General features: G+C 53.0%; 2 protein-coding genes and 1 long non-coding RNA gene across 3 annotated transcripts in view; all 3 read left to right on the top strand.

Annotated features, from left to right (window-relative positions):
- The window catches only part of LOC135302359 (hydrocephalus-inducing protein-like), a 29,473-nt gene extending 18,703 nt beyond the window's left edge, over positions 1-10,770 (top strand). Inside the window, exons 8-16 of the mRNA XM_064422729.1 lie at positions 712-811; positions 2,042-2,160; positions 3,289-3,512; positions 5,439-5,506; positions 7,644-7,876; positions 8,674-8,774; positions 10,020-10,155; positions 10,602-10,719; positions 10,757-10,770. Of these exons, the coding sequence (XP_064278799.1) occupies positions 712-811; positions 2,042-2,160; positions 3,289-3,512; positions 5,439-5,506; positions 7,644-7,876; positions 8,674-8,774; positions 10,020-10,155; positions 10,602-10,719; positions 10,757-10,770 (1,113 nt within the window). The remainder of the gene's footprint in view (positions 1-711; positions 812-2,041; positions 2,161-3,288; positions 3,513-5,438; positions 5,507-7,643; positions 7,877-8,673; positions 8,775-10,019; positions 10,156-10,601; positions 10,720-10,756) is intronic.
- Positions 10,771-10,858: 88 nt separating this feature from the next.
- On the top strand, positions 10,859-13,807 carry LOC135302252 (uncharacterized). The gene is made up of 3 exons (XR_010363955.1): positions 10,859-11,735; positions 12,241-12,403; positions 13,688-13,807. It is a non-coding gene; the product is annotated as an uncharacterized LOC135302252 (long non-coding RNA).
- A 51-nt stretch (positions 13,808-13,858) lies between these two features.
- LOC135302253 (neurofilament heavy polypeptide-like) lies at positions 13,859-16,905 on the top strand. The gene is made up of 2 exons (XM_064422661.1): positions 13,859-13,914; positions 15,786-16,905. The coding sequence occupies exon 2, from the start codon at positions 16,000-16,002 to the stop codon at positions 16,717-16,719; it is 720 nt and encodes a 239-aa protein (XP_064278731.1). The 5' UTR covers positions 13,859-13,914; positions 15,786-15,999; the 3' UTR covers positions 16,720-16,905.
- Positions 16,906-17,213: the final 308 nt, after the last annotated feature.

The raw sequence follows: 17,213 nt of genomic DNA on the forward strand, positions 1-17,213 counted from the left end.
CACTGACCTGAAGCTGGCAATGGCTGGCTGGAAAAAGGAGGCCAAACTCAGCCCAAGGTTAATCCCAGAAATGCCAATGGCCTCCTGTAACCAGCCTTGCACTATTTCTGAGTCTGCCTTCCAGTGCCATCTGTGAGCCTGGACACAAGGCTGGAAGGTTTCACTGGGCCTTTTGAGTTCTCCTGAACACAGGGACAGAAAACCTTTTCCTTTTCTGTTTGTGCAAGCAAACTGCCACGTGCTGCCAGCAGCCAGAGCCCTGATTCTGAGCACTGGCATTGTGAGAGATGATGAATGCCTGGTGTCTGCACAGTGCAAAATCCCTTCTCCCCTTGGAGTAAAGCCCAGAATAATCCCAACCTCTGCTTTCTTTCAAAACAGGTTAAACTAATATTTTTATTTCTGGGGGAGGGGATCATGATCTCTCCTTGTGAAGAGCCACCAGTGCACATTGGCAGTTACTTCCCACTGCAGCTGACAGCAGCATGATGTGAGCAAGAGCTTGTGTCAGAGCAGTAGGAAATTGTGGAGAGTGGGACCTGACCAGCATTGAGAGCTTCCAGCACTGTGTTGAGCTGCCTTTGCAGGGTTTCCTTGGGCTCCTTGTGTTGTTCACTCATCACTGATGCTCTAAACAAAGGCTGACAGGACTATGATTGAAAACAAGAAATGTGAAGTTTGAAGAGAAATGTTTTGCTGTTTCTGTTGTAGGAGGGAGAAATCGAGCCGGATGGTTTGGCCAAAATTAAGATGACTTTCAAACCCCTGGAAGCAGTGGAGTATCAAAGTGTGGCTTGTTGCAGCATCTCAGGTGCAGCTCCTTTGCCCTGCTTCTCTCCCCCTCAGTGCAGCCATGGTGCAAGCCTGAGCCCACTGGGCTGCCCTGGCAGTGCTGGGAAGAGTCCCTGGCCAGCAGGGCAGTGCTGGCACATCCCCAGTGGCCCTGCAGCTCCCAGGGAGTGTCCCGTGCAAGGCCAGGGCTCAGAGTGCTGTGTCTGGGTTCCTGATCCCAGCACAGCCCAGGCAGTGCAGGGAGAGGTTTTCATGCCATGCCTTTGCTGGCATTTCCTCAAAGGCCAGAGAGCTGCAGAGCAGAGCAGCTTTAGTGAACAAGCACTAAGCCCCTGCAGGCCCCTGGCCTCCAGGATGGCTCCACTGGACATGGATCCATCATCAGGTGGCAGGAGCTGGGTTAGAAATGTGCTCCCTGAGCCTGGATCAGCTCCCACTGGCCAGACACCAGCAGAGCAGAGGTGGCTGAGCCCCACTGAGCCCAGGCTGTTGGTAGAAGGAGCAGCCTTGGCCAGCAGCTGCTTCTCTCCCTGTGTGGGAGCTGTCACCTTGCAGCTCTCAGTCTGTGGAAACAGAGCCCAGTGCTGAGGGTCAGAAGGTGAGGACTTGGGCAACAAAGTCCTGTGCTGCTGGGCCAGGTAGTTTGGTAATTGCCCAGCTCTGGATGAGCTTTGTGCCTTCACTGAATGGATTTCCAAGCTCCTCTAGGTGCAGGGGAAGGAAAGCACAGAATCCTAGGATGTTAAGGATGGAGTGGACCTTAAAGATCATCTAGTGCCAAGGCCCCTGCCATGGGCAGGGACACCTCCCCCTAGAGCAGGTAGCTGCAAGCCCCATCCAGCCTGGCTTTGAACACTTGCAGGGCTGGGACTTGCACAACTTCCCTGGGGAACCTGCTCCAGTGTCTCACCACCCTCACAGGAAAAAATATCATCCCAAATATCTAACCTAAATTTCCTTTCCTTCAATTTCTACCCATTACTGCTTGGTCTGCCCCTCCAGGACCCCTGAGATGTTTGAAACTCAGCAAACTGGTGGCTCCAATTGGAAACCAGCCCGAGGAATGGGTTAGGAATTAGAAGTCAGCCCCAAGGGATATCTGTTGAGGGAAGAGAAGGGTCCATATCTTGTCCTGCAGCATCAGGAGCTGGTGGCATCCAGCTCAGAGTCAGGGACTAGCACTGAGGCAGCCTGGAAAAGACAGTGTGACAGAGGGAATGCTTGTACTGAAATGGACATCTCTCCCCAGGCCGTGAGAGCAGGCTGCCCCTGCACCTCAGAGGGGAAGGCCAAGGACCCTTGGTTGAGCTCAGCTGTGACACTCTGGACCTTGGGGACATTTTTGTCAATACCCCCCATGTCTGTGAGGTGAGCAGCAGGGCTTAGGATGGATGCTGATGGCTCCTGAGGCAGCAGCAAGCCTGGTGGAGCTGTGGAATTCCTGCCAAGCTGGGCAGTTGTGAGCAGGGAATATTTGATGTGCTAGTCCAGTCTGGGGGGTCAGAAAGGTGTGTCTGTTGTTCATGAAGGCCCAGCCCCTGCTTTTGGGCAGCCTTCCTTAGGGATCAGCTGGGAGGCTTCCTGCAAAACAAGCCCTTGGCAGGTGCAACCAGCACTGGGTGCAAAAGCTGCATGTTCAGAGGCTTTTGTGGCAGTGCCAGACACAAGGCACCTTTGGACTGGGCTCTGCAGAAGCAGCTGGAACCAACTGGCTGCCTTTGAGCTTCAGTCCACTGCCAACAGCTTCCAGTCAAGGGTCTCCTGCTCATTCCTGGAAGTCCCAGGAAAGCCTTGGGAGTTCTGTCCCTTGCTGACCAGTCCCACACTTCAGCCTTGGTGCATCTCTGGCTCTGGAAAGAGAAAAGTGTTCCTGGGAAAAAAGCAAAGGATTTTTCTACCTATTTGCGTCCACCCCCCAGTAGTGTCAAGCTTGTAAAAAACTCATGAAAGAGCAACTGAAAAGAGGCAGGAAATGAGGCACTGCATCAGGGCAAACACTTTCAAAAGCTTGACTGTAGAAGAGAAAGACACCACGAGTTTTCTATACCAAAAGATGGTGCTGTGTGTACATTTTGCTGCTGATGCCTCATTATAAATGTCTTGTTTCCATGGTGTGGGAAAAGGTGAATGAGGTGATGGTGCTGTTGGAGCTGTGCAGGCTGGGGCAGCAGCAGCTCAGTGCTGATTCACTAGGCAGCTGCAATCACCCCACGTTGCTCTCAGGGCCAGGTCTCCATGAGCTGGGTGATGCTGCCCAGAGGTGCACTGCTCTGTGTCCATGGGATAACCCCAGGCTGACTGCAGGTCTGTGCAGCTGCCACTGCTTTGCATGAAAACCCAAAGGCAGAACTTGTCCTCTTGTATCTTCTGACTTCTGCCATTCAGCAGCACAAAGCATCTTCTGCCTTTTGTGGCTGTTCATTGCATCCTTAGACAATAACTCCCAAGAAGGGAAGATTCCACACGAATTTCCACTTTGCTTTCTTGCTGCTGCAGGTGAACCTGATCAACCAAGGAGCTCTTGATGCTCCCTTCAGCTACATCCCTTCGGCCACAAAGGTGGGCTTGGGCTTCAAGTTGGCACCCCAGGAGGGCATCATTGCAGCAGGTGGGAGCCAGACTCTCCAGATCTCCTTCAGTGCCACCGTGTTGGGGAGGTTTGAGGAAGAATTCCGGTTCAGTCTGGCTGGATCTCCTACGCCTGCCATCCTGACCATCAAGTAAGGACCCTGGGAGCTTGGTGGGCACATCTGCAGCTGTCTCTGGGACATGCCCCACCTGCCTCCTGTTGGGGTGGAGCAGAGAGAAAAGGTGTTTGCTGAGGTCTTCATCTCAGCTCTGATGCTGGCATTGCTTTAGTGGGAGGATGCCTCCTGCCCTGTGTGGTACCTGGAGCTGGAATGACTCCTCCCTGCAGGGATCTCCCTCTGCCCTGGGCCATGGCAGGCAGTGGGATGGATCAGCTTTGGGCAGCAGCTGCTCTGGGATGTCCCAGCTGAACAGCCAGCAAGGCCCCCAGGGCTTTGGAGATGGGCCAGCCTGGGGCATTCTGCAGCAGCAGCAGTGCTTTTAAAAACTTCTGTTAATAATCCATCCCAGATGGGCAGCAGCAGCCTCACCTCCCCTCTCATGGCCATGCTGTGGGGGACAAGCTGTGCTCCCTGCTGCTGTGCCCAGAGGGCTCTGGTGCCTCCTGTGCACAGCCAGGCAAGGGCTGATGTGGGAGTCAGGGAACTGTGCAGCAGGAACTGTGCCAAGGACTTGGGCATCATCCCCTGGGCTGGTGCCATGGCAAGAGATCATCCTGGCCCAGCACAAGGGACAAGGGGTGATGATAGGGGAGGCAGAGCTCAGTGCTCAGCACCACAGCAGCGCGAGGCCCTGTCCCTGCCAGCCTGAGCCATGTGCTGCTAGGATAATGCAGTGGGAGCAGGAGAGCTGATGCTGGCTGCTCTGCAGCTTTGGAGCTGGGCTGCTGCTCTTGGGAGGCACTGGGGCAAGGCAGTGAAGAAATGAAAGCAATCTGCACTGGATTATGACAATAAGATAAGGGAGATGGATGAACAAGAACAAGGAAGTTATTACTTAGCAAGAGCAAAGTGGTGAGTAGGTCTGCCCCCAGTGGAGAAAGAATGATGATGGCTTTGTTCTTGGAGGAAAAGTGCTGCTTTTTTATTTTGGAGATCAAGAGGGAACCTTCCACCATCCAATAATTGATTCTCCTCTGTCCCTCCCCTAACTGGTGATGGGATGTTTGTGCATCAGCAGCTTTCTCCTTGAGCAAGGGCAGGTGTCTCTTGTTGAGATGTGTGGAGCAGAGCCAGGGGCAGTGCTGTGAATCCAACAGAAGGCACAGGTCACTGGGCCTGGATTTTTAACCACAAGGCAGAGTGGGCATGAATTGGCATCAGCCATGAAATCAACTGGGGAGTGTTGTGCAGCTCCAAGTGCTGCTTTCAGTGGGTGTTGGTGACTTTTGCAGTGTGTCTGCTGATTTCAAGGACAGGTGAGGTGCTGTGCTAGATTCAGGACCCCCTTGTTTGGTTGTTGAAGCTGTTGCTCTTGGCTGTGCCAGCTGGTGCACTGCTGGCAAGCTGGTCCTTTCCTCTAGGATTCATCTGTCCCCTGTGTAGAAGTGTTGCTGCTCTTTTCAGAGGATGTTTGGGGCTGCCCTGGGTTCATGGCTCAGAACTGTGTCTGTAATGATGGTGTGGGTCAAACTCTGCTGAGAAAGCTCCTCCATGGGAACAGCAGTTCCAGCTAAGAAGTAGCAAAGCAGGAACCTGTGGCTGGCAGGGCTGGTTACAGAAGTTTGTGGGGACACCTTGATGTCCATGCCATTGCAGATGGGGAAACTGAGGCCCGGAGCCATGTCTGGCTGTGTGTTCAGGGTCCTTCATGGGACCAGCAGCATCCCGGGGGCTTTTCCTGCCTGCCCTGTGCCCAGAGCCCATCAGTGGCTGCTGGCTGCTGGCCACTTGGCTTTAGCTGCCTCCTGTGCCCAGGGGCACTGTGCTGAGCACATGGTGTGTGCTGGTTTGAAAGGCACGGTGCCCTGACACCAGGTTTGTGCCCCCGAGCCACGACAGCCGGAGCTTTGCAATTCCTTGAACCAAGGCATTTCCTGCTCTGTCCTCGCCATGCAGGGGCAGCGTCACTGGACCCAGTTTGCACTTCGACCTCCCTGAGCTCGACTTTGGGGACATCTCCTTTGGTGAGTGCTGCCTGGGCTGGGACACAGCGGGAGGGATCTGTGCCTTCCAAGGGAAAAGCATCCCTCCCTCCTGCTCTGCCCCAGCAGCCTCTTCAGGGTGGGAACTGCAGGGCTGCTGGTGCTGCAGGGAGCATTTGGCCATTGTCAGATCAAACAGAAGCAAGGCATAGAAAGTCAGGATTTTCTGGTGTCTGTCCTGCTTGAAAAGACAGATGTCTGCCAAGGAAGGTGGGAATCTTCCTGGAATGGAAAGATGAGCCCCTCCCTCCAAATGATGATACCTTTGAAATTACAGAGCTCAAACGATGGGGAAAGGAATAACAGTTCTTTCCTAGACTATATCAGGAGAGCCCAGAGAACAAGAGCAGATGTTTGCCAGCTGCCAAGTCCCGTTTTTTCCCTTTGGTGCAGTGAGGATCCCAGCAGGAGGAGCTGTGGGCTCTGGCAGGGCAGTGATCCCCTGCCAGCCGGCAGCGGCAGGGAAGGAGGGAAGGAGGGAAATGCTCCTTTTGCAGAGGGACAGAGGGCAGGGGGATGTGGGCAGTGCCTGAGAGCAGCAGGCAGCAGCGGGGAAGGCAGGCAGGGTGGGTGCCAGGCTGAGTTGCAACCAGGGCAGTGCCGGGGCCAAGCACACAACCTCCCGCAGCAGCACGTGGCCGAGCTCCCATCCCCGAGCGGGAGGAAGGGAAGCTCCGCTCCCTGCCCAGCCTCAGCTCCCACTGCACAGCGCCCACGGCATCACGCCACAGCTGCCAAAAACCCCCAAGGGAAAAGCCCACCCCCAGGGCCAAAACCCCCAAAACCCCTATCCCCCTTCCCAGACCAAGGGGAGCATTCACTACCAAGCCTGAACCCAGAACAAGGAAGGTCATGGACTTTTTAAGGAAACTACTTGCCTTTCCTGAGCTGCTTCTGTCCCCCCCTGCATCACCATGGAGGCACTTGTCAAGTTGCCTTCTTGAAGAAACGAAACAAGAAAGGCAACCAATGGAACTATGGTTCTGAACCAGGAGATTGATCCTGCTGGATCTGCTTTCATTCCTAAGGTCTCTTCAGCTGAAGGCAGCTGTTGTATCTTTGCTTCTTTGGAACTGTTGACTGTTGTCTGCATGCCGTGAGCTCAGTCTCATTGGAGGTTTTGCCATCTGCGTTTGTCCTTGTTGTGCCTCTCTTGCCTCCCTGCTGGAGTCACTGCTGGAGCTGGCAGTGCTCATGGGATGGGCACAGAGCAGCTCTGGGCTGCACCTGCAGTTGTTTTTTCTCCCCATCTGTGTTCCAGTGCCTCTTGGTGAGCAGGCCTGGGGAGAAATCTCCTCCCCACAGAGCTGCCAGCCCAGCCAGATGTCCACTGCAGAGCAGCTTGTGGCTGCTCTCCGGGCTCTGCAGGACATCCCCACCATGAGTGGCTGCATCTCTGGCTTTCCAGCATGGAAAGCAAATCCCAGAGCTCCAGTGGGGTAAAGCCTTGCAGGCAGCAATCCCAGTGAGCAGCATGGGTGTGATGTCCCCGTTTGTTGGGTGAGGTGGGACCTGGTTCCTCATTGCCAATCTCCAAGCAAGGCTTGGTGTGCCCCCAGTTGAGTGGGCTCTGAGCTGTCTCGTGCTCAGTCTGTTTGGCCCAAACCAAGAGATGCCTTAAAGATCCTGCAGAGAGAAGCTGCATTGGGCTGCTTTGCCTCACGTTCTAGTTCCTGATTCCATCCTCACTTTCTTTTGCTGTAGCTTCTTCTCAATGCTGACTCACTGTTTATCTATCTTGAAAAGGGTGGGAGTGTTGGCAGGCTGAACAGGGAATTTGACAGCTTGAATTCTCAGAGGAAATGCTCGGTCTGGGTGCACACTCATCACTGGGAGATCACTGGTGCTGGTTTGGGGCAGGTGAGGCAGCTCCTCCCCATCGCCAAGAGAGAAGCTTGCAGTGTTCAGCAGGGCTAGGAGTGGGCATTTTCAAGGCTGCAGTCTGCAATCTGTGTCAGAGGGAACTGAGTGACGATTCATTCCTCATGCAGCTTCTGGCTGAGCTGTAGTTCAGATAATCCAGAGCTAAACTCCAGTCCCACTTTCATCGTGCCAGGCCATTCCCAGCAGGAGTCATGCCACAGTGGGAGCCTCAATGGATGTTGGTGTCCTTTCCTAGGCTTTCCCTACACCCAGCGCTGCCGGCTCACTAACAGCTCCCCGGTGCCCGTGACGTTCCAGCTCCGCATGTCGTTCGATGGCACGCAGCCGGCCGTGGACAGCGTCGATCAGATCCGCTGCCACAGTGACCCAGCCTGGAGGAAGGGCATTCACTTGTATGTGGAGCCCCGGGAGTTTACAATCACTCCCAGCCGAGGGACCATCCTGCCCCAGGGACACCAGGACATCCAGGTACGGGCAGAGTCCAGCCAGAGACGCTTCAGCACCAGGGCTGCAGCTGCACTGCAGTGTGGGAGGGCTTTAGCTCTGCTGCAGCTTTGAGCATGGTGTGAGTGAGAGATCTGCACTGCTCTGAGGCCTCTGCCAGCTGCCTTACTCGGGGTGTTCCTCAAGGAGCACTGTTTTCTTTCCAAAATCATATGCTGAGGTCACATACCATATGGTCAAGGCCAGAAGTCACTCTTGTGTTCTTGAGAGCCATTTATTTGATTGCAAGTGGGCAGAGCAAAGATGAGGGCAGAAGGTGGTTGTTAGAGGGATGTCATTGTAGAAAGCAGTTAGCTTTTCTTCTTGGTGTGATTTCCCCTCTCCTGGGGAGCAGAAGGATTTGTGTTCACTGCAGGAATCTCCAGTGGAGACAAAAAACTCTGCAGCCATGAACTGCCCAGCACCTGCTGGGCCACACTTTGCCCTCAGCTTCCTGCTGTAAAGCTGAACTTGTTGTGTTCAAGTCAGATTTCTTCTGCATTTATGTCATTGTAGTCAGATGAGAAATTGGGGCCTTAATTTGAATACAGTGGTGTGTAGAGCTTTAGTCTAATGTTTTAATGTAGCTGAGCTATGCCCTGATAGCAAGGTGTGTTTAACACATCTGCTATTGCCAGAAGGCTTTTGTTGCTTTGAGACTGTGCTCTACACATGGAGCAGCAGCAGAATTAAGACAAAATCTTCCCTCAAGGACTGGAGGATATCACACGTGGATAATGAGCTTTTGTAAGGAAGAATTTCCTGTTCTTCTCTTCCACCAGGTGACCCTGTGTTCCAACTCGGTGATGGAGTTCTACAGGAAGATGCTGGTGGATCTGGAGGGTTTTGGCAAGGGAGTGGCATCATTGGTCATCACAGCCAGGTACCAGCCCTTCCCTGGCCTCCCCCAGCCCCTGCCTTGCCCAGGCTTTGCTGGCTGCAGCTGCCAAGGAGAAGTGCTGGTTCACGAGCTCATGTTGTGCCAGCTGGGCATGAGAAGAGCAGAGCTTGGACAGCAGCCTGTGGTGAAAAGCAGCCCTGCTCCCAGCCCAGCAGGGTCCTGGGCCCTTTTCTGAAGGCACCAGGAATGAGATCATTTCTTGGCCTGGCTTTTGGTGCTTGAGGTGGAACAAATTTCCCCAGGGCCTCCTCTCCTTCTTGCTGCAAGAGGTGGAGTTGTGCTGGGTGCGAGCACCGTGCATTGGTTTGGGGCACAGCAAGCAGCCTGCTGAGAGCCAGGCTCTGGTTCTGTTCATGAGGGCACGTGGCAGGGGGGAAGTGGCTGCCAGCAAGAGTGCTGAGGGCAAGGTCTCAGGAGGGGAAAGCAGCCCTTGATGTGGCAGCTCAGCTCTAGATTTTCTCCTTCCCTCTGCTTCCCACTCTGAGCTTGAATGTTCTCAGGGTTGAGAGCAAAAGTGGTTGTTGCTGCAGCAGAATTCCATCCTGCTGTGCTGCTGTGGGTGTCAGTGGAATGCCAGGAGGGATGCAGTTCCCTGGGACTGTTCCCTCTCCCAGGCAGAGCCATCCAGGCAGTGCCTGGGCTGCCATTTTGTCAAGCAGGTGGGCTGGGGACAGTCAGTGCCTGGAGCTGTGGAGGGAAGGAGCCAGGGAGCTGTAGGGCCTGGGAGGGGCTGATCAGCCACTCTGGAGGGCAGCTGGTGTCTCGTGCCCTCCAAGGCTGGGGCAAGCAGCTGAGTTCCCAGGCAGGGCAACAGCACCATGGCAGAGAAGGGAGTCATTTTTCCTGGGCACTGGAGTTGTGTGTTCCTTGAGCCTTAGTGAGCTCTGTTCCTTGTTGGGAAGGCTCCCCTAGAGCTCATGGATCACTGGGACTGTTACAGGAGTCCTTGCAAGCCTTCCTGGGGAAAGGAGGGGCTGAGGCAGCTGTGGGACAAAGTGCTCTGCCTGGGGCACTTGGCAGCCTCTGGGTGCTGCCTCTCAGGGTTTGCCCCTCCTTGACAAGACCTGTTGGAGTGGGAAGATGTAGAAGGCAATTTATCACTGCAGGGCTGTTCAATGTCCATTTGACAGTGACCAGTGTGTTATGCTCCATCTCACAATCTTTGAGGGTAAATGTTCTCCATTCTCTCAGTATCTCTAATTCCCCTGGGCTCATCTCTTTGTCCAGATGTCTCGTTCCCAAGCTGCAAGTGTCCCCCCACGTGCTGCAGTATGATGAGTGCCTCCTGAAGGTGCCATATGAGAAGAAGTTCCTGATTAGGAATCCCAGCCACCTGCCTGGCTGCTACGGGCTCATTGAACAGGTTTGGCATCCCATCCACCTCCCCCTGTCAAATATTATTGAGGAGCTTATTAGGGGAAAAAAGGATTTGGACATGACCTTGCTGGTTTCTATTCAGTCTTAAAGATTTGCTGAGAACAGGATCCTACCCGAATGTAAACTTGAGGATGCAGTTTAACCTGCTGAGGGAACAGCTTATGTTCTAGTCTTCAGGGTGTTTTCTTGTGGGAGATCTTAGAGGGTTGTGAAAGCTGCTGCATCCACAGACACCAGTGCCTGTGCTGGCAGCCTCCTTGCAGGATCCCCTGGGAATGCTAAGCCTACAATTCTTGCATCTTGTTTGTGCCTTTTACCTTTGTCCTGGGCATTTTTAAACACGTGTGTCAGTTGCTGTTGCGGTGGATGTTAGGGAGTGTAAAGTTTCTTCAGAGGTGCCTCTGAAGCTGCATTTCATTGTGTCTCTTGCAGAAACGCAAGGAGGACGCTGCTGTGCTCTACTCCAGCCCCAGGCCCTGTGGGATTGTCCAGCCTCACAGCACTGCAGAGATCCCAGTGCTGGTGGAAGTGCAGGCGCTGGGCACGCATCGCACCAATGTTCTCATCGGCGTGTTTGGGGATGAGAGAAACCCACTGGTGAGTGCAGGGGAGATGTGTGCCTCTGTGCAGCTGCTCCTGGCAGGCTGCAAAGGGCACAGGGATTCTGCCGGGGAAAACAGGCACAGGCTGCTGTGGAGAAGGCCAGGAGGGATGGGTGGCACAAACAGCTCGTGCCTCACGGGTGGTAATCTCAGTGTCTGGCACAGAATGTCGTTGGTCTGAGCTGGAATCCAGGGTCACTTTAGTGCATTACTCTTGAAAATGCTGTTAACTTTGGAAACATCTGTTTGGAAATGACATCTCTCTGAGCACAAAAGGGGATGTCAGAATACTTCTGGCAACCTTGAGCTTTCTGTCAACGAAAGGAAAGCTGGCATTTGAAGAGTGGGTGCAAGGATTGAAACTTACATTAAAACATAAGGAAATGACAATGCCAAATTCCCTGAATGGCACCAAACATCTGAACCTGGGCCATTGTGGCACTGCATGTAAATCAGTGAAGAGGAAGGACAGGCAAGGCAGGCTGTGCCAGGGAGCCTGAGGTTTGACAGAACAGTTGCTTTCAACTCTCAGACTGCTTACCTTAAAGAGGAGGGCTTCTCCCCACCAGAGGAACCAGTTGTTTAACTGTCAGCCTGGTCTGAACTAGAGATTTCTTGCAAAGCTTTTACCTTTGGGACAATAATTTGTTGTTTGAAAGGTTCTCTTACCTTGATCCTTTTAAATTTGGAGGTGAACATGTAATTATCTTTTCCTTTTTTCTCCAAAAGCCCAGCATTTCAGCTGGAGAGTGGTAGCTGTCCCTAAAGAAATAACTAGAGCAGGGTTGAGCTGTTGAAGGATTTTTAGGTTTCCCTGTTGTGGTTTGCTTTGGGTTTTTTTAAAAATGTTTCTTGCCTGCTTCCTGGGACAGAGAAAACAGTTATGGAGCTCTGGACAGCTGGCAGAAACCTCCCCAAGCCCAAGGCTGATGGAGTCTGGCAGGATCCCAGCACTACAGCCTATGTATGTATGTCTGTATGCATGGAGAATGCCACCTGAGTCCCCTGGGAGTGTTGGAAAATGTCAGCCAAGCCCCCAGCAGTGTCAGGGAAACATTCCTGATAAATACCTGGTGGAGCTGCAGAGTTTCTGCTGTTGGGCCCTGGGGGGGCTGTGCTGGCTGTCACTGCCTGGGTCTGCCCCGGATGTCTCAAATCTGCCCTTTTTGCTTGCCTTCTCTGTCTTTTCCTCTCCCACTGTGCTTTCTGCATGCCCACAGGGTGTTCATCCCTGTCCTCTGCAGTTCCTCAGTGCAAGCAGTTGCAGCTGCTGCAGCAGCTCAGTGTCATCCCTGGGCTGCCTTTAGAGCAGACCTGCTCCAGCCTGGATTGGGAAGGGCTGGATCAAAGCATTTCTCAGTTCAAGGTGCCAGCAGCCAGCCAGGGGCTGCATCCTGAGCAGGAGCTGCTGGTGCAGGTGTCCCTCCCTCCCACTGCAGGTCCCTGTTCACAGTTATCTTCTTTTCCAGAGATGAGCTTCACCCACCTCAATTCACTCCCCATCCACCAAAGGAGATGAGAACATGTTTGGATTGCCCAGCGTCTCGATGGAGGCACTTCAAGGCTGGAAAGCAGGAGGCAGCCACAGCCCTGACTGAAGAGCAGGATTTGACCCAGTCTTCAGGAGCAGAGGTAGATTTTCTTGTACACCTACTGCTTGTGCTGCCTCCCCAGCCTGCCACCAGCAAGTCATGCTCCTGCTGAGCTCCCTTTTTGCTGCCCTGCTGTCCTGTGCCCTGACAGTGGCTGGGCAGCAGGGCCAGTGGCTGGACATGGGGGAGTGGGAGGGAGAAATAGGAGAGTTTTCCTTGGAGAAGCTCACTCAGATCCTACAGGCCTGTGCTGAGTGTGGCATTTTTTGCCTTGTTGCCTTCCCAATGCAAGATGAGGCTTTCATCTGCATCATGATGGGAAGAGCTGCAGCTTCCTTGGCAGAGCAAGTTGGGATGAGTCCTGATCTCCATGTGCCCTCTTCCCAGCCCAGCCAGACTCCCTGTTTGCAGCTCTCTGCTGTCACCCGAGAGCTGCTCTTGCACTGCTGGCCCTGAAGCTGTCTTACAAACTGGGACTTGGCAAAGTGGCTGTCTCTTCCTGCAGGCATAGGGAATGGCTTGTTTTTCAGGTGCCACCACAAGCTCCTGCAAGCCCTCACCTCCCAGCAGGCCTGGAGGGATTCAGGTGCTGCGTGGACGCACCGCACACTGCCCTGGAAGCGGAGAAGGGAAGAGGGAATCTGTCTCCCTTGCACACTGTCAGTGTGGCAAGCAGGGCTGGAGCTGCCAGTGCCACTGGTGGCCCTGAGCATTGGCCACAGAGGGGCCTCCCATCCCTGCAGGCCCAGCACAAAGTGCTGCTGGAGCAGCTGGGTGTTGGAGAGGCCGTGCAGGACACGTTGTGGGGCTGCCCAAGGATGCTGTGCAGCCCCTATGGAGGGCACTGCTCCCCCTGCAACTCCTCAGGTGGTCCAGAGGAAGGTTTTGCAGGAGCTTTTGCTGTAGCACCTTGAGGGAGCAGCATTTAAATCAGAGAAAGAGGGGAAGAGCCTCAGGAGTCAGATGAGCTGGGCTGGGAGTCCTTTGCTCAGCTCTCACTCTGAGTCTCCTCCTTTTCTAAAAGCAGTAAGTTTTGAAACTTTTTCAAGGCAAGTTGTGCATCAGAGAGAATTTCTAGTGCCAGGAGACATCCCAGTTCACTTTCATGTCATGTACTCATGAATGCATTGACCCGTGAGGATGGGAGAAGATTTTCCCCATGGTCCCTGCACTGGTCAGTGGCATGGATGCAGGATGAGATCAGGGTGATTCTGGCAGTGTTTGGGGAATAGGCCCCTCTGGCTGCAGCTGCACTTTGCTCCAAGCTGCTCTTCTGCATCCATTTCCATGCTCAACACCTCCATCTCTCCTGTCTTCCATGCAGGCTTCCAGTATCCTGCCAGTGTCAGGTGTGCTGCAGCCAGGAGAGAGCCAGCAGGTCTCCTTGCCCTTCTCTGGCCACCTCAACAGCATCTCCAGTGCCACGGCGCTGTGCCACGTGGAGGGAGGCCCCAGCTGCGAGGTGCTGGTGCCCGGGGAGGCCTCACGTGCCAGCTGCTCCCCGAGCCCCCAGGAGATCAACTGTGGCTCTGGGGCACCTCTCAGGGAGAGGTGAGTAAGCCTTCCATGGGTTCCTGCTCTCCATGGCTTACTGTCCCTGCAGGGCTTCCCTGCTCCAAGGACTCTGAGCTCAGAGGTGCTGCATAGCAAAGGCCAGAAGCAGCACAGGGATGGCCACTCTTGGCTCCCTGGCTCCCAAGAGAGGAAGCACCTTCTTCTGTTGGGACAGAGCATCTTCTTCTCTAGTTTAGTGGTGAGCCCTCCTGGCTCAGATGCTGCCTGCAGGGAGCTGGGCTCTGGCCCTGCCTTGGCACTGCCTCTAGAGGTGTCTTTAGCTCCATGGTGTTGAGTTGCATCTTCTTCAGCATCTCCCTTCTTCACCAAAACAGTGGCATTGTGGTGTGGGCAGGCGTGGGGCACAGACCAAACCTTGGTTTGGGTGCTGGTGCTGCCACAGATGAAGTCCTTGCAGTGCTGATCTGCCAGGGTTCTCCTGATGGTGGGGCAGCAGCCATAAAAGCTCCTGTCCTTGGGGCTCCCCTTCAGCTGCAGCAGTGGGCAAGCACAGGAGAAGCTCTGCTCCAGCAGGGCAGCCCAGCTCAGGACACACAGGCAAAGTGTGAGCTGGGAGTGGAGGCTGCTTAAAGCAAGCCTGTGCATCAGGACTTCCTTCAGGCCAGGCTGAAGTTGGTTTCATGGGGAGGAGAGGGACGAGGCTGCTTCAGATGGTTTCCATGGCAGACAGCAGCAGCTGGCTTGGTCACAGCTGGCTTCCAGCAGGAAATCTGGCTGACAAGAGCCTGTCTTGCAGGAGAGCAGTTCCTGCAGCCTTTGCTTTCTGACTGATGGGATTATTCTCATTTAGGATCAGGCTATGAGTTGTTAAAACCGAGGCTCACGAACAGTGACTCTCTAACTCGTTAAAGTTAGAAAGTGGTATGTTTATTAACCCTGGCGGGCGGCACCAGAGTCGTCCCTACAAGGCGTGACCGCGCTGTACAAGGTTCTTTGCCCTCTCTTTATTTCCCAGGATCTTACACACAATACATGTGCACAACCCCAGCACCTCCCCTCCCCACTCTGTATTAAAATGAGGTCATTAGTCCTTCACACCTGTGCAATTCTTCTCTGGAATTGGGTCGGTGGTCTCCAATTGGGCCAGTGGTCTCAAGGGATGAAGTCAGGAATGTCTTCATCAGGTCTCTGTGACCCTCTGGCACCATCCAAGGTCCCCTGCTTAGTGACTGATTGACATCAAGCCCAGGTGCTAACCATTGTTCTGCTGGTTTCAAGATGTTCTTCTAACAGTTCACTTACTCCACTTCCTTCTATCAAGAAGCTCATCATGGTAAGCAATACAACAATCAGCTCTGGCTGAAGCATCTCATCATCATTAACCTATGGTCTACCTGTCTAACTGACATCCTGATCAATGTGAATTGCTTCTAAGCCTCAGGTGAAATCCAAACTCATTGAAATCCTGCTTCAGCTCTGCCCAGGGAGAAGGGAGCTGAATGAGCTGAGTAAGAATTGCAGGAGAGATCAGCAGACGTTGGCACTCTGTGCTCTGCTTGAAACTGGGAAGTCCAGAGACAAAGGGCGTTTTCAGGCACAGCGCAGAGAGCTGGTGGATCAGCCTTTGGCAGTGGGCTGGAGGTGTCTGGCTGTGCCTGGAGAGGGAGCTTGCACAGTCAAGCCCTTCTGATGGCAAGGCTCAGGCTTGGCTGGTCCTGGAGGTGCCCTTCCACCACTGCCCTCCCTTGGGATGTTCCCAACCTCTGTGGGTTGAGGAGAATTCACGGAAATGGTCTAGCGCTGCTGCCTGGCCTCAGGGTCAAGGAATGAAGTGCAGGGCCAGCCAGGACGAGTGAGCCCAAGGTTCTGGTGGTGACTCTCAGCCATGTTTTCTGTTTTGTCTGCAGAAGGGAGCTGAAGCGGCCGGCTCCAAAGCTTGAGGAGGAGACAAAAGCCTTGGAGGAGGAAGAGAGGCAGAAGGAGAAAGAGAAGCAGAAGAAAGAAAAGAAGGGTGTCTCTGTGGGGAAGGAACCTCCAAAAGCAGAGAAGGGGAAAACCAAACCCCCAGAGAAGAAGGAAAGCAAGGCCCCAGAGAAGAAGGATACCAAAATCCCAGAGCGGATGGAAACCAAAGCCCCAGACAAGATAGAAACCAAACTCCCAGAAAAGAAAAACAAACATCCAGAAAAGAAGGAAACTAAATTCCCAGAGAGGAAGGAAAGCAAGGCCCCAGAGAAGAAGGACACCAAAGCATTATTAGAGAAGAAGGAAAATAAATTCCTAGAGAAGAAGGAAACCAAAGCTCCAGAGAAGATTGAAAACAAACTCCCAGAAAAGAAATACAAACCTCCAGAAAAGAGGGAATCCAAATTCCCAGAGAAGAAGGAAACCAAAGCTCCAGAGAAGATTGAAAACAAACTCCCAGAAAAGAAATACAAACCTCCAGAAAAGAGGGAATCCAAATTCCCAGAGAAGAAGGAAACCAAAGCTCCAGAGAAGATTGAAAACAAACTACCAGAAAAGAAATACAAACCTCCAGAAAAGAGGGAAATCAAAATCCCAGAGAGGAAGGAAAGCAAAGCACCAGAGAGGAAGGAAGTGAAAATCCTAAAGAAGGAAAGCAAATCTCCAGAGAAGAGAAGCAAACCTCCAGAAAAGAAGGAAACCAAATGCCCAGAGAGGAAGGAAATCAAAATCCCAGAGAAGGAAAGCAAGGCACCAAAAAAGAAGGAACCCAAAGCCCCAAAGAAGGGGGAAGCCAAAGTGCCAGAGAAGAGAGAGACCAAAGCCCCAAAGAAGAAGGAACCCAAAGCCCCAAAGAAGGGGGAAGCCAAAGCCTGAAAGAAGGGAGGAACCAAAATCCCAGAGAACCCAGCTGAGCTGGAGAAGAACTCTTTTTTTTATTCACACAACTTATTTTATACAGTTTGACAAACCTAATGTGCCACTTTAGTTAGTAGATTTCTTATTATTAGTTATGCCAGTTATTCTGTTGGATAATAAAATATATTCTACTTGTGCATCAAATCTCTCTGTTGTATTGTTTGTATTGTTACCTATTCTCTTCACTGATTCTCATGGGACAAATCCCTTGTTCTTGCAGGTGCATTTGTTTTTCACCCTCAGAACAGATTGTTCACCAAATCTCATTCTCAAAATAACTTCACATGGGAACTTGTGACTGCTTAGCTGCCCTTAGAAGAGATGACAAGCCAGTTGTTAATATAGCAGAACAAGGCCTGGTTTCATCAGGCCTTTCTTTTATCATTATTCTACCTGTCTCTGACATCTCCCCCTTTTTGTTCATTTAAAAAAGGCTCCTATGTTCTGATGTT

Source organism: Passer domesticus, chromosome 6, assembly GCF_036417665.1.
Source record: "Passer domesticus isolate bPasDom1 chromosome 6, bPasDom1.hap1, whole genome shotgun sequence".
In the NCBI taxonomy this organism is placed as follows: Eukaryota; Metazoa; Chordata; class Aves; order Passeriformes; family Passeridae; genus Passer; species Passer domesticus.